The sequence below is a fragment of the Mastacembelus armatus genome, chromosome 4 (genome assembly GCF_900324485.2).
Source record: "Mastacembelus armatus chromosome 4, fMasArm1.2, whole genome shotgun sequence".
Taxonomy (NCBI): Eukaryota; Metazoa; Chordata; class Actinopteri; order Synbranchiformes; family Mastacembelidae; genus Mastacembelus; species Mastacembelus armatus.
The window spans coordinates 21,662,904-21,675,195 of NC_046636.1; the positions used below are offsets into that span (position 1 = coordinate 21,662,904).

Consider the following 12,292-nt stretch of genomic DNA (forward strand, 5'->3'; position numbering starts at 1 on the left):
TTTTGCTTCTTAAATCATTAAAAACATACTCTGCAAATACTGAAAGACAAACTCTATTCTCGTTTCTTTGAAAAAAAGGAAATGTGGGATTTGAAGGTAACAATTTAATAAAACTACTACTAATAATGATAATCATCATTATCATCATCACTCTTCTAAATACATTTCAAATGCATTTAAATATATGCGTTTGACTTTACTCAATCGAACAAGTTGGCTTTGAGTAAGGTCAGCAGACTGTTCTGCTTTGAAATCAGTCTAAATCAAATCAACATGGCATGTTTTCAGACAAAAAAAATCTGGGAATAACCAGTAGAAATATTTGGGATATCAGAAAGCCATGTCTGTTTGGTACATTGATAAAAGGTATCAGGCTTCCTGCATGACTGAGTGGTTTGCATTGGGCATGGGCAGATCTCAATCTAGCAAAGAAAAGAAGGTCAAAAGACAAAAAGTCTTTGAAAGAAATGTTACACTCCTATTGATGACTGTGGTGAAATAGGTAAACAGAACAGTGTGCACCAATACAATAAACAGGCTGTACTTCTCAGGTGTCTGAAAAACAGCAGAGGGAACCTATAACCACTAGGTAAAAACCAGGCATTCTAATATTATAATCATCATATTGAGCAGGGGTTACCTCTCTCTGCAGCTGACTGACTGTAGTGGTGAGATTTAGCATCAGTCTAGTGACGTTCTCCAGCTGGCTCTGCAGGACCTGGATGGAATCTGTCTGTTTCTGATCCTTAAAAAATACACAGAAGAGGCAAATGATAACAGTCTCTTATTGGTCAATGATATTAAAAAAAAAAAAAAACAAAGCAGATTATTGGCTGAATTAATTGGTCAACCTCTTTTCCTCTTTAGGTTAATGCAAACCAACCTGCTCCTCGGCAATGCGGGAGGTGTTCTGCAGTTTGATGATGGTCTTGTTGAATGCTCTCTGCATCTCTTCCATCTGTTTACGATATCTGAACAAGATTAAAGTAAAAATTAAAACCCAACTCTTCCATAATATCAATGTTTGTAAAAATCATTATACAACTCTACAACTAGATGCAATTATTATGATTACTACATAACTCTTACAGTGTCCAGTGTTCTCACCTCTGGCTTAGCTCCTCCAGGTATCTGCTGGACAGACTCATGTTCATCTCCAGAGCCTTGATTCTGTTATTCAACCTCATGAACACGCTCTCCTTCTGGTTGGAGCCGTGTACCGCTGCCCCATTCACAGTGTTCCCATTCACTGCCCCACTGTTATACTCTCCCCCATTCTGTAGCTCTGCATAGAAGTCAGTAGCTGTCCTGTGGACATTACCATTCCCATTAGTGCTCAACACGTCCTCATCCACCATGTCCTCCACCTGCTGGGACTCTCCAGTCTGAGTGAGTGAGTCCACCTGCTCCCCGTGGCTCTGAGGAGTCTGGGCATTAAGTCTCTGTGAGTCCCCACTGTGTGCACCTGATTTCTCTGAGTCTGTGTGACTGTCAGTCAGCAGCAGAGCTGCTGGCAGGTCAGTGGGAGGGGGGATAAGGTTCTCAGGCCTGGATGCAGTGGGAAGAGGCTGCTCTTTGACAAGAGGAACCGCAAAACCAGGAGATTCCGTCTCAGATGATAGAGGCTGTGGGGGAGAGCTGATAGCAAGGGTGGGGGTGATACTGCTGGCCTGCTCTGTCTCTGGGATGGCAATGGCCTGGAGGGGTGGGGTGGGGACAGGGTCTAGGACTGCGTCTTTAATGAGATGCAGCGGTTTCTCCTCATGGGTGGGTGTTGGCCAGGTCAGAGAACTGTGGATGTCTGAGAAACTGTGAGGGGGGATGGTGGAGATTCTGCTCGGCTCTAGGAGGACGTTGGGCTCTGGAGTGTGTGCATCAGGTGTGTGAGTGACATGCACTTCACCCAGAGGGCCCTCATTTTGGCCTTTAGCAGGCACCTTGGGCTCTGGAGGGTTTTCTGTGAGGGGAAGAGCTTCTTGTACAGATGTGGGCACGGGGGCTGGAATCTGTGACGTTGTGTGTGTGAGGACAGGGCTGTTTGCATCAGGGACTGTCTGTGTTTGAGTCCTCAGCTGCCTGCGCCTAAGACTGTGGAGCCTCTCCTTGGCCAGCCGGGCAGAGCACCAGCGGTGGAGAAGCTCCTGTAGGGTGGCCATGCAGGACAGAGACAAGGAGGAGAAGGAGGAGAAAGGACAGTATGTCTGGCTCTCCCACTGGTTCCTTTCTGCATCTCTCCTCTCCTCATCCTCCTCCTCCTCCTCCTCTCCCTCCTCTTCCATCAAGGTGACAGTAGACTGTCTGGGCTCTTCGTCCTCTTCCTCCTCTACCAGAGTAACAATCTGTCTGTCGTTAGGGGAGTCAGACGCTGTGAGGGAAGGTACTGAAGAGTCATTGGAGACATTTGAGTCCTCCTGGGTTGCAGGGTGTTGTGGTTCTGCAGGCTCCAGTCTGAAGGATAGATGGATACAAATTTAACAGAGTGAATTGCTCTTTTGGATGGTTAGAAAAAAAGTGACATTACAAACATCCAGACTTACTCGTGTTATGTGCTGTGTGACATATAAATCCATTTACATTTATGAAAGTTTATTTATCTTTGATTGTTCTTACTCTGCAGAGTCGTGACGTGTTTCAGCCAGTTTAGATCCAGCTGCAGTGCTCCCCTTCTTTTCATTCCCCTCTCCTGTTGTATTACCTGGTATATGGACAAATACACAACCATTAACAAACTCCAATAACATTTCACTACTGTTGAAGACTACTCAGAACCTTGTAATTTGGCAGTGGCAGGTTACTGTGGCTGAAAGAGGCACCGTATAGAACAGAGAGGCTTTTCTCTGCATGGAGTGTCTGACATGGCCATGTTTGGTTAAGTCTGAAATACTGTGAACCAGTCTTGTCCAGTTACAACACATCTCTCTCCAACACTCTCTAAATTACTCTGGGAGTGGGACTAAGAACTTTAACCGTGGAGAACCAGCAGCAAAGAGACACTTTGTAGTAGATAAGTAGAATGTGGACTGCATAGACTAATTTAAATAATACACACTAATAATTCTGTGTGGGAGTTTGTAAAAAAAAAAAACAAAAAACAAAAAAACAAAAACAAATCTTTTTGGTTTCACAAGAGAAATGCACATCTAAAAATACATTGTATAAGCCCCAACCCCCTAATTCATCTGAACTCTTTGCCAAGAAGTAAAACATAGGCATCCAAAATTCTGCTGAAATGCTGCTGGAGACCTCCTGCCAACAGCCAAATAAACATCTGGCTCTCTCAGCATATATACACAGGAACATTCAGGCTATGTACATGCTCACATTTTCAACACAGATTTACAAAGCTTTTGAAGCAGTTAATCTAACCATTATGAAGATAGCAAGCTGGTGGTTAGAGAAAAAAAGGCAGCTGAATAACATGACTATGAAAGAGGATGAGTCTTTAATATTTTCCATACAAATGAGGAATAATATATAAGGAATTTTTAAAAGGTCTGTGATATTTCCTGTATCAATAAACTAATTCTTCCAGCTCAGCCAAGGGTAAAAACTATGCTCCTATTGTTTCCATTCAGGTTTTTCTTTTCAAATGTGCATAAAATCTGATTAATGGAAATATACTTTGATGTCAAACCAGAAAGTGCACTAAGTAATCAAACTGGATGGATGACTGGAACTAAACAATACCAATGGAGGTTTTTTGACACTGCTGATCTGTAAATTGATTGTTCCATATAGACAAGCCAGTTGTACTTATAGCCCAGGAAAGGAGTGGCTGTTTCAAATACATTTCAGGGACTTAAGTTTGTAATAAAACAGAACAGAGAGAAATCAGAGTCGGAGTCTGCTGTGGTATGTTGATGAGTAGAACCTTGTAAGAAGACACATCTAAACAAAACTTGATATAAACCTGATCATTTTTAGTCTTCTTGACCAGTGACAATGAAAAAATGTTTCAAAGAACATCCCACAAACACAGCTCTGGAGACAGAGACACTCGTGGTAAAGTCAGATGCTTGCTCTCTGAACATTAGAATGATAAGAAAACCAGCAAGTGCACAATTCCAAGAGGAAACTGTGGACACAATGGTGAGTACCTCCTACTTCTGCTCCACCCTCTAGTTCTGGCTTGCCGCCCAGCACATTTGCAGCTATGTTGTTTACCATGTTTAGGATGGCATCTGAAGGGGAAAAACACACACGCACATACAATGCAGTTACTTTTGTTTCTTACAAAAGAAAACGATAATAGTTTGAGGCCAGTCACACTTAAATGAAACCACATTGGCTTTTTCCTCCTTCCTTGTCTGATGCTGCATTTCAGAAGTACTTCAAGATTATTTTCTATTTTACTTTGTCTTAAACTTTCATTTTTCTTTTTTATTCAGTTCCTCTCTAACCATTCCTCTCTAACCATTCCCATCTAAAAAACTGATGCATTCCATTTCTGTTTTTCATGGTTTTATGGGTCGAGCCCTAAAGATGAAGATTTGTGTGTGTGAGGGGGTGGGGGTGTGCACTAAACTTTGCCAATTCAGGAGACAGAGGGGCACCAGTGTTATTTGTGAATGTGTGTGTGGTTTAAAAAAAAAAAAAAAAGTCTAGTGCAAACAGCAAAACCTCTGCAACCCAAACCCTGGTCCCTATGTGATGCGAAATAGGTCAAAATACTGAGGAAACATTCAACACTGCTCCTCTAGAAACCAGAAAGGCACTGCTATTTGGAGTTGGAAGACTCCTGGCTCTTAATTCTCACACAATATACAAAGATTGTATTGGGGTGATTATGTTCTCCTACATACAGTATTCAATTTACAAGACAACTATAGTTAACATTATTGGCTATGAAGTCTCCCAACTTTACCGCAAACTGCTAAAGAACATGGAAGCATTCAACGTCTGGCCTTACCAAAATAGGAGACATGAAAATTGCTGTTGCTTTACCCTTCAAAATACAAGTAACGCACCTTTAATTTTTCTTTTTTTTCTCTATTGATTTTTGTGTCATATTTGTCATCATTTAATCTTGATAAAGATAGGTGTATAAGTGTGTATACATACCGGTTGCAGAGCCAAGCAGGTTTTTAGAGGAATTGTCCTCTGATGGTTGGTAGCCAGGAGGATAGTCTGAAGACAAAGACACACAGAAGGTTATTTCTGGTAAAACACATCGAGATACTACAATTCAACAACAAATAAATATTATTTAATAAAACAATATAACATAAAAACCAAAGAATGTATAAAAGAACCACAGCAGCAAAAGCTCAGTTGATAGTTAACTCTGGCTTGCGGACTTTGAGTTGGAGAGCAAGAATGAAATCTGGCTCTCTTTTCAGGGTCCTTTATACAGTCTAGTGATTTGTTTCTTATGTATTGTCCTGCTGAGTGAAGCAGCATAAAAGTATTTTCATATTTATTGTTAAATATCATCTTCTGTTCATTCTGTAAAGTAGGACATTTTGCAGCCAAAGTTGAGAAAGAATTTGGACATGTCACCATCTTACCATAGTCTTCATCTAAGTACTCCAGTCTCTCTGAAGGGTACTGGGAATCAGCTATCTCCTCGTACTCTTCCACCATGCTTGTACCAAACACCCTACACAAAACACACACAAAACATGTTACATCTACATCCCCACACAACAAGAAGAGGAAGAACACTTGTTTTTGTGGAGAAAGTCAGCTTGGTAAAACTACTGTTCTCAGATCTGTAGAATATCTACAGTGAAATACATACTCCGTGCCCCAAAGCCTGCACAATATCCCTAACATAATACATATGCTGCAAAAACAAACAAACCAACAAAGGATTTAAACTACTTAGCTAATTTAGCTGATTGGGTGCTGCTTTAATTTACAGATAAAAAGATAAAACACAAATTAGTAATGTGCAGCCATCCCAGTAAGCACTATCAGTATTTGATAACACATACTCTCATACTGTATATGATCTTTCACTTTACAGGGAACTGAGGAGTAAGATTTTTTAACTCACCTGATGAGGCTGAGGGGACAGAAGTGTTCTGAACCAAAGTGCGAGAGGAGTTCAACCTGCAGGGAACATGTGAAAACTCAAACTGAAAATGTGATCTGCTGTATAGTTTAACAACACCATCTATCCCAATGATGTATATTCCATTAATCCATAACCACCCAGGCACATGTGAACATTAATAGTAAAATTGACAAGTGCTGAAAAAACAGTTTGTGTGCATCTTCTACTTTTTAAATGTCCTTCACATGCATTAAACGTGACTGCTCTGCCAAAGCCCACCCGTTATCGTGCATGACCATTAAAACAGTGTGTTTTAAAGCGCAACGTAACGTTCAGTCAGAGAGAGGAGAGTGCTAACCTTTATGTACTTGATGAACATCTGATGTGAAAGGAAGACAGGGTTAAGATAGGAGAGAAATAAAACAAGAAGAAATCAGTAAGGACTGATTTAAACTACAAGGAAATCAAGCATCTGTTTATAGTTTGAAACATAAGACAAACACTGCTGACATACTCTATACTGGACTATTGATCTGTAACAGGCAAAATACAGGAGAGATGTTTCTAACAAGCCAGTGAAAGAAGGACAGACAGACAAGCACAGGATAGACAGTAAACTTTAGAGTAAGACATAATCATTTCAAGCTGCCTAGATCAGAGCAAAGCAGATTATCTTGAAATTTTCTAGACAAAGATCTGTTTATATATAAAATAATAAAAACAGAATAATTTCATAATAAAGGACATGAGTCACAGTAAGCACCCACTTGAAATCATGTGAGCATTAATCAACAAGCCTACACTGTGGAAATTCAGTCAGCAACAACAACCAGAAAAAAAAAAAAAAAAAAAAAAAAGCATGAATGGATTCAAAACACTACGCGCTGAAGACAATATGTTTTGGTCTTTAGTCAGTCAGTACAGAGCAGACACATTGGATGAACAAGAACAGTCAATAAAACACTCAGCAACAAGGAAATATATGGGTGACATTGAACTAAACAATGACTGTAAATTCTGTAGTTATAAGAGGGTCTGTTGACTTTTAATTAGTTTGTCTGTGTATATTTATCTACTAAACTGTTATGTACTACTGAGAAAGAATAAATGGATTCTTTATCATTCGGTTCTAACAACAAGAAGAAAGTACCTTCACATATTTAGCATAAAGTTGTTCATCCAGTGGGAAGCTCTGGACTATGCGCTCATCCCGTGCATGGAAAGTACCCAGCTTTACCCACTTGTTGGTAGGATATCTGCAAACAGAGCAGTTAAGAGAATAAGGTATGTATATATGCGTGTATGTGTATGTGTGTGTGTGTGTGTGTGTGTGTGTGAGTGAGAGAGTGACAAAGAGAGAGAGAGGGTCACATTGTACCTAAAATGAAATTTGGCATGTTCTCAAAAGCTGGGTTCAAATGCCTCTGTGATCAAGCTGTCCTTTCATGCCAGAGCTTGGAATATATGCGTCATAGTGCAAGCTAACACTGATAATAAATCCTGATGCTAGCTTTCAAAACAAAGACAACACCAGCTCTGTCAGCACTTAAAATTAGTTAAAGCTCCATTTTCCCTAAAATTAGTTTAATAAATAACAGGATACTATTTCTATTGTTATTCCGTGACACCATCCAGTACAAGTAATGATTCTTTTACACCGGATTAATTAACTGTTGCTGACAACAGTGCATTGGGAACAACACTGCGGTGCCTATGCATACCGTGAGAATCAGAGTGTGATGGGAGGCTTTTTGTTTATAGTTAAGCACACCGCAGCACTAAGATGATGCTGGTTTCAGTTTGAAAGTTTGTTCATTAGCAAAAAAAAAACAGTATATATACACCTGTCACTGATGGAAACTAAAAAGTCTTTAGGAGTGGATGAGAAGAGCTCGAAGTTAGCAATGTCCAGCTGCTTGACTTGAATAGGCTCACAGAGCTCTATCACAAACCTGGAGAAAGAGAAGATTTATTTAAACTCATATGAAACTTGTAGATCTAAAATATCGCATGCAAAGTGAATAAATATCCATGAATGAATCTGTACACTCACCAGATTTTGTTGCTGCAAGGATTTAGCATGTAGAGATCCATATTCTCCATGAGAATAGCTGAAGTGCTCTGAATAAGAGACAAAAAAGGAGAATGTAAGTAAATTAGGACTGCAAACCATTATCCCAATTTACTCATATCATTTGTTTTGGTAATTTATTAACAATCCTGAATAAACATAAATGCCTAGCTTATTAAGCAGGTTTCATCGACAGCACACTGTCTCTATCGTGTGAGCGCATGTGTTTTTTTGTGGAGGCGACAGGGGGATGGGGGTGATGCGTGTTTAACCTTGGCCTCGTTGTTGGCAGAGAGTATCTTGGCTCCACACTCCACAGAGGCATAATTATTCTTGAAGTTTTTCTGGACCTTCTTCACTGGATGCGGGGTTCCACTGGTTGAGGTATGGAGAGATTGACCTGGACACAGGGAGAGTTACAGTAGGCCCATTAGAGACAGTGGAAAATCATTGCCTGAGAGGAACAAGAAGAGAGGTTATGCAACACACTGCACGCTGACCACTGCACATGGTGTACACAGTGAGAGACAGACAAGGAGAAGGTGAGGGATAGATAAGAATAGAACACAAGGAAGGAAGCAATACACAAAAACTAGTAGCTACAAGGACAAAGAAGCAACAAGATTATATGTAGATTAAAACTGGTATGTGAAGTACTCCCTTCATCTGCAAAAGTGGTGCTGCAAAATAAGTTATCCTCAAAGGTGTTGTAGTGCATCTTTCCATTTGTGCATGTCTTTAAATGTGAGTATCAATAATGTATTGACTTACTTTTCTCCTTCTCCACCTCCATTACTTGCTTCTTCCACTCATCGAAAGTGGGGATGTCTTCTTTACTGGGCACTGAGGGATCAGTCTCTTTGACAATACTGACATCCCTTGTCTAAAACATACATGAAGGAATATCACACTCAGGGTCAGAATGACAGTGCAACTGAAAAACTATTATCACCAGCCTAATATGCTTATGCCTCAAAATGCCTCAAAATGTACTTTGACAGGAAAAGATTAGTTTCAAATTCTGCAGATCTCTTAAGCTTAAGACCCATTAAGAGTTTTAAATAGTACAGGTGTAATAACTGTAATAACAGTTTCACAGCAATAATGATCAAAATATAAAAGTATGAAATAATATCATATCATATTTTCAGTACTTCCCAGCAGAAAAGGGACTGAAGTAAGCCTTCAATTAAAGACTATTACATTTTTTAAGTTCAGGTAAGCTTCTCCAAAAAAATTCACATTGAGCCAGATAATGAACTACAGGTCTGATGGTGCTGACTGCAAAAAGTACACTGCTGCACACACAGCCCACTGTCACAACAATTTTAATTTTACTTCATGTGTATATAATGTCTCCTTACAGCCCCCAGTCACATACAAAACATTTTATATCTACCATTAAGTTAGATATAAAATTCAGCCCATTCCAGCCTATGGCAGGAATAACTTTTGTAAATTTAAGACCCTAACATTTTTTAAAGCCTTCTGTTGAAGAAGACCAGTTGTTACCGTGATCAACTGCTAAATCTGACTAACACGGTTATTTGGATGACATGTGAACTACTATGACTACTAGACTCCCATCCACGGCTCATGGTTGTCAACTAGCCCCTGGCCAAGCACTGAGATGCATTGAGCTGTGAATAACAATTTGATGGATTATGTAAGCACCCACTTGGACCTCACAGAAGAGTCTAAACCTAGTCTCTTATATAAACACCCAAATGGCTTGACAGTAGTCATTCCCAGGCACGCACAGATAAGTCACGAGAAACAGCAAAATGATGTACAAATGCAGAATGCAAACAATCCTGCTGAAAATAGGTCCTGTAGGTTCCCCCAGAGATACTCATCTTTGATTATCATTCAACCATGACAAAAGTAACTGAAACAAGCTGACTCAACATTTGCCACATGAAACATTAAGCTGATCTATGCTACAACAGCTGTGCATACTGACTATTTATAAATTTCTTGATGAACTAGTCAGCAGCTGTGAGCACATTTTACTGGGTCAAAATGTGTGCACAGTTGAATGGACCACAGATCACACTTTTGTTCTGCTGAAATGTTAGCGTGTCTGTAGCAGCGCTGCTGAATTTGACTGACTACACCTTGTTCAATAAAAATCTGCCCAGGAAGCTGACAGATGTTTGACTCCCTGTACATGTTTTATGTTTTATCAGGGTACAACAGTCCAAATTTGCTTCATGATGCCTGCTGAACTGTAATGTCTCTGCCCATGGCTACTGAAAACACACTGTGCTTAACTCCACTGGGACTCATTACAACTATGTAGGTGTTGCATTTCTCTAGTCTTCCACACGGTTCTGCTTATGATGAAAGCTACTAATTAAAGTTTTATATTAGACACTGGGAACTGCAAGCTGCTAACCTGCTGTTCTTGATGGAGGTGGGAGACGTTGCCCTTGCGGTCCAAATCAGAGAGCCCGTCCTCCAGCTCGGGATTCTGCTGTTGTTCCTGGTCCACATGGCCTGGAGTGGACTGGACCTCTACTTCAAGACCAGAACTGGGACTCTGGTCTGATTGCAGGTCATCTGTGCCAGCGTCATCAACACTACAGCACAGACATGGGGCCAGTTGGTTTGAGAGTGGAGTGGAAAGAAAACAGGGAAATGGATGGGGGAGGAACAAGGATAAAGGAGGGCAAAGGACACAAATGAATGCACAGCTATGTTGGACGCATGATGCAAACACACAACTAATCAGTTTATTTGACAGTATTGACAGTCCTTGGTTGTGACAAAACGATGAAAGTGGAGAGCAAGGCCAGTGGTCGATGGTTGCGCACAGTCGAGAGGTGTAACCTGCACCTTGATTACCTGTCTCTGTGCTTTGAATTGGCTTCTGGGAGTTAGAAACTCACCTGAGGAAAGTGCTGCCAAAAGGGGAGCTTTCACAGGTTGCCAGTTCGGGGGGATTGACCCCACACTGTGAATCAGAGTGCTGAGCAAAGACAAAGTTGTCTACTGGGAGTTCATCTCCTGCACTGGCAACCCGCACTGCACTGAGGGAAAGAAAGGACATGGCGTTTACCATACCTCCTTACATATGGGAGGGAGAGAGAGAAGAGAGCAGGGTGGGAGAGAAGAAGGGAGATATTCGACAGCGTGTGGGAGAAAGCAAGAGAATGAGAGAAGGAAGAGAGAAATTGATGAACAAAAGGAATGTAGAGGTCACTCGCTGGTGGGGCAGCCAGTGTGCATGTATTGCACAAAACACCCTGATGTTGAAAATCACTCTGAAAAAGGAGCTGCATACAAAAGCTGCCATGGGATAGACATTTTCTTCTTGGAGCCTCCACCCAGACCATCTCTGGATTAATCTTGGTCAAAGTTCCATGTCTTCATAGGTGTATTTCCACAACTTCCAAGTCCACTGAAAAAACTCGCCATCAGGTCCACATATAGTGGATTTAAAATATCCACGATGTGAGACCAACTCTCCTTTGAGCTTCTCTCATAGTTTGTGATCAGGCATTTACAGTGGTTAAATAAAACAAAATGCATGAAATAAGAGAAACAAATGAAAGGAACAAAAGCTAATAGACACACAGTCTGTCTTGAACGACAGTTAAATATCAAAGAAAATCTGCAATGATTGGCAGTAATTAAAAATATTGTATGTGAAATAAACTAAAATTGGCTTTAACCGTAAGGGGGATGAATGTTTTGTAGGATTATAATTTCATTCCTCCAGTGTGACTGTTTTGTAGTTGAAGCCAACTTCTAATGCCAGAGACCATGTCACTGAAATGTGGAAGTGAATCTTAGCTTACCCTGAGCGGGTTGAGCCGGCACTCTGTGAGGTAGGTGTGTTTTCAGCTTCAGCTGGGGATGTAGCTGGGTTTGAGTCCAGGCTGGGATTTGCAGCAGGGCTGTCACTGAGGATGCCTGCTGGGGCTGGAGCATCTGTGGACACTTGGTGCTGTGCTGGAACTGGCTCTAGAGTGGAGGACTCTGGGGTTTTTTGGTCACGGTCCTGGGTGTCAGTCTGCAGGTGGTCTTGGGTGAGGTCTGGCTCAGGAGCAATAGGTACAGTATCAGACTCTGGGTCTGGCTTTGTCTCCTCCACCTCAGCCTCCTGAGGATTCACAGTCTGGAAGAAGAAAATATAAAACATAATCCATCAAGAACTAAAGAAAATATTAACTCAATGTCTATTATAATGGACTTTTATAGTATTATTTTAGTCTGCT

At 40.9% G+C, this 12,292-nt stretch overlaps 1 protein-coding gene across 4 annotated transcripts in view; it reads right to left on the reverse strand.

The window, feature by feature from the left end:
* suco (SUN domain containing ossification factor) overlaps positions 1-12,292 on the reverse strand; it is a 34,691-nt gene that overhangs the window by 5,201 nt on the left and 17,198 nt on the right. For 2 of the 4 annotated variants that reach the window (XM_026304886.1, XM_026304885.1), the window contains exons 4-20: positions 11,873-12,192; positions 10,961-11,101; positions 10,468-10,651; positions 8,841-8,952; positions 8,342-8,469; positions 8,052-8,119; positions 7,843-7,950; positions 7,149-7,254; positions 6,357-6,377; positions 5,999-6,054; positions 5,508-5,599; positions 5,062-5,127; positions 4,098-4,181; positions 2,611-2,695; positions 1,108-2,448; positions 884-971; positions 641-745 (exon numbers count right to left, since the gene is read on the reverse strand). In XM_026304886.1, the coding sequence (XP_026160671.1) occupies positions 641-745; positions 884-971; positions 1,108-2,448; positions 2,611-2,695; positions 4,098-4,181; positions 5,062-5,127; positions 5,508-5,599; positions 5,999-6,054; positions 6,357-6,377; positions 7,149-7,254; positions 7,843-7,950; positions 8,052-8,119; positions 8,342-8,469; positions 8,841-8,952; positions 10,468-10,651; positions 10,961-11,101; positions 11,873-12,192 (3,105 nt within the window). The remainder of the gene's footprint in view (positions 1-640; positions 746-883; positions 972-1,107; positions 2,449-2,610; positions 2,696-4,097; positions 4,182-5,061; positions 5,128-5,507; positions 5,600-5,998; positions 6,055-6,356; positions 6,378-7,148; positions 7,255-7,842; positions 7,951-8,051; positions 8,120-8,341; positions 8,470-8,840; positions 8,953-10,467; positions 10,652-10,960; positions 11,102-11,872; positions 12,193-12,292) is intronic. The other 2 variants (XM_026304888.1, XM_026304887.1) reach the window with 2 other exon arrangements.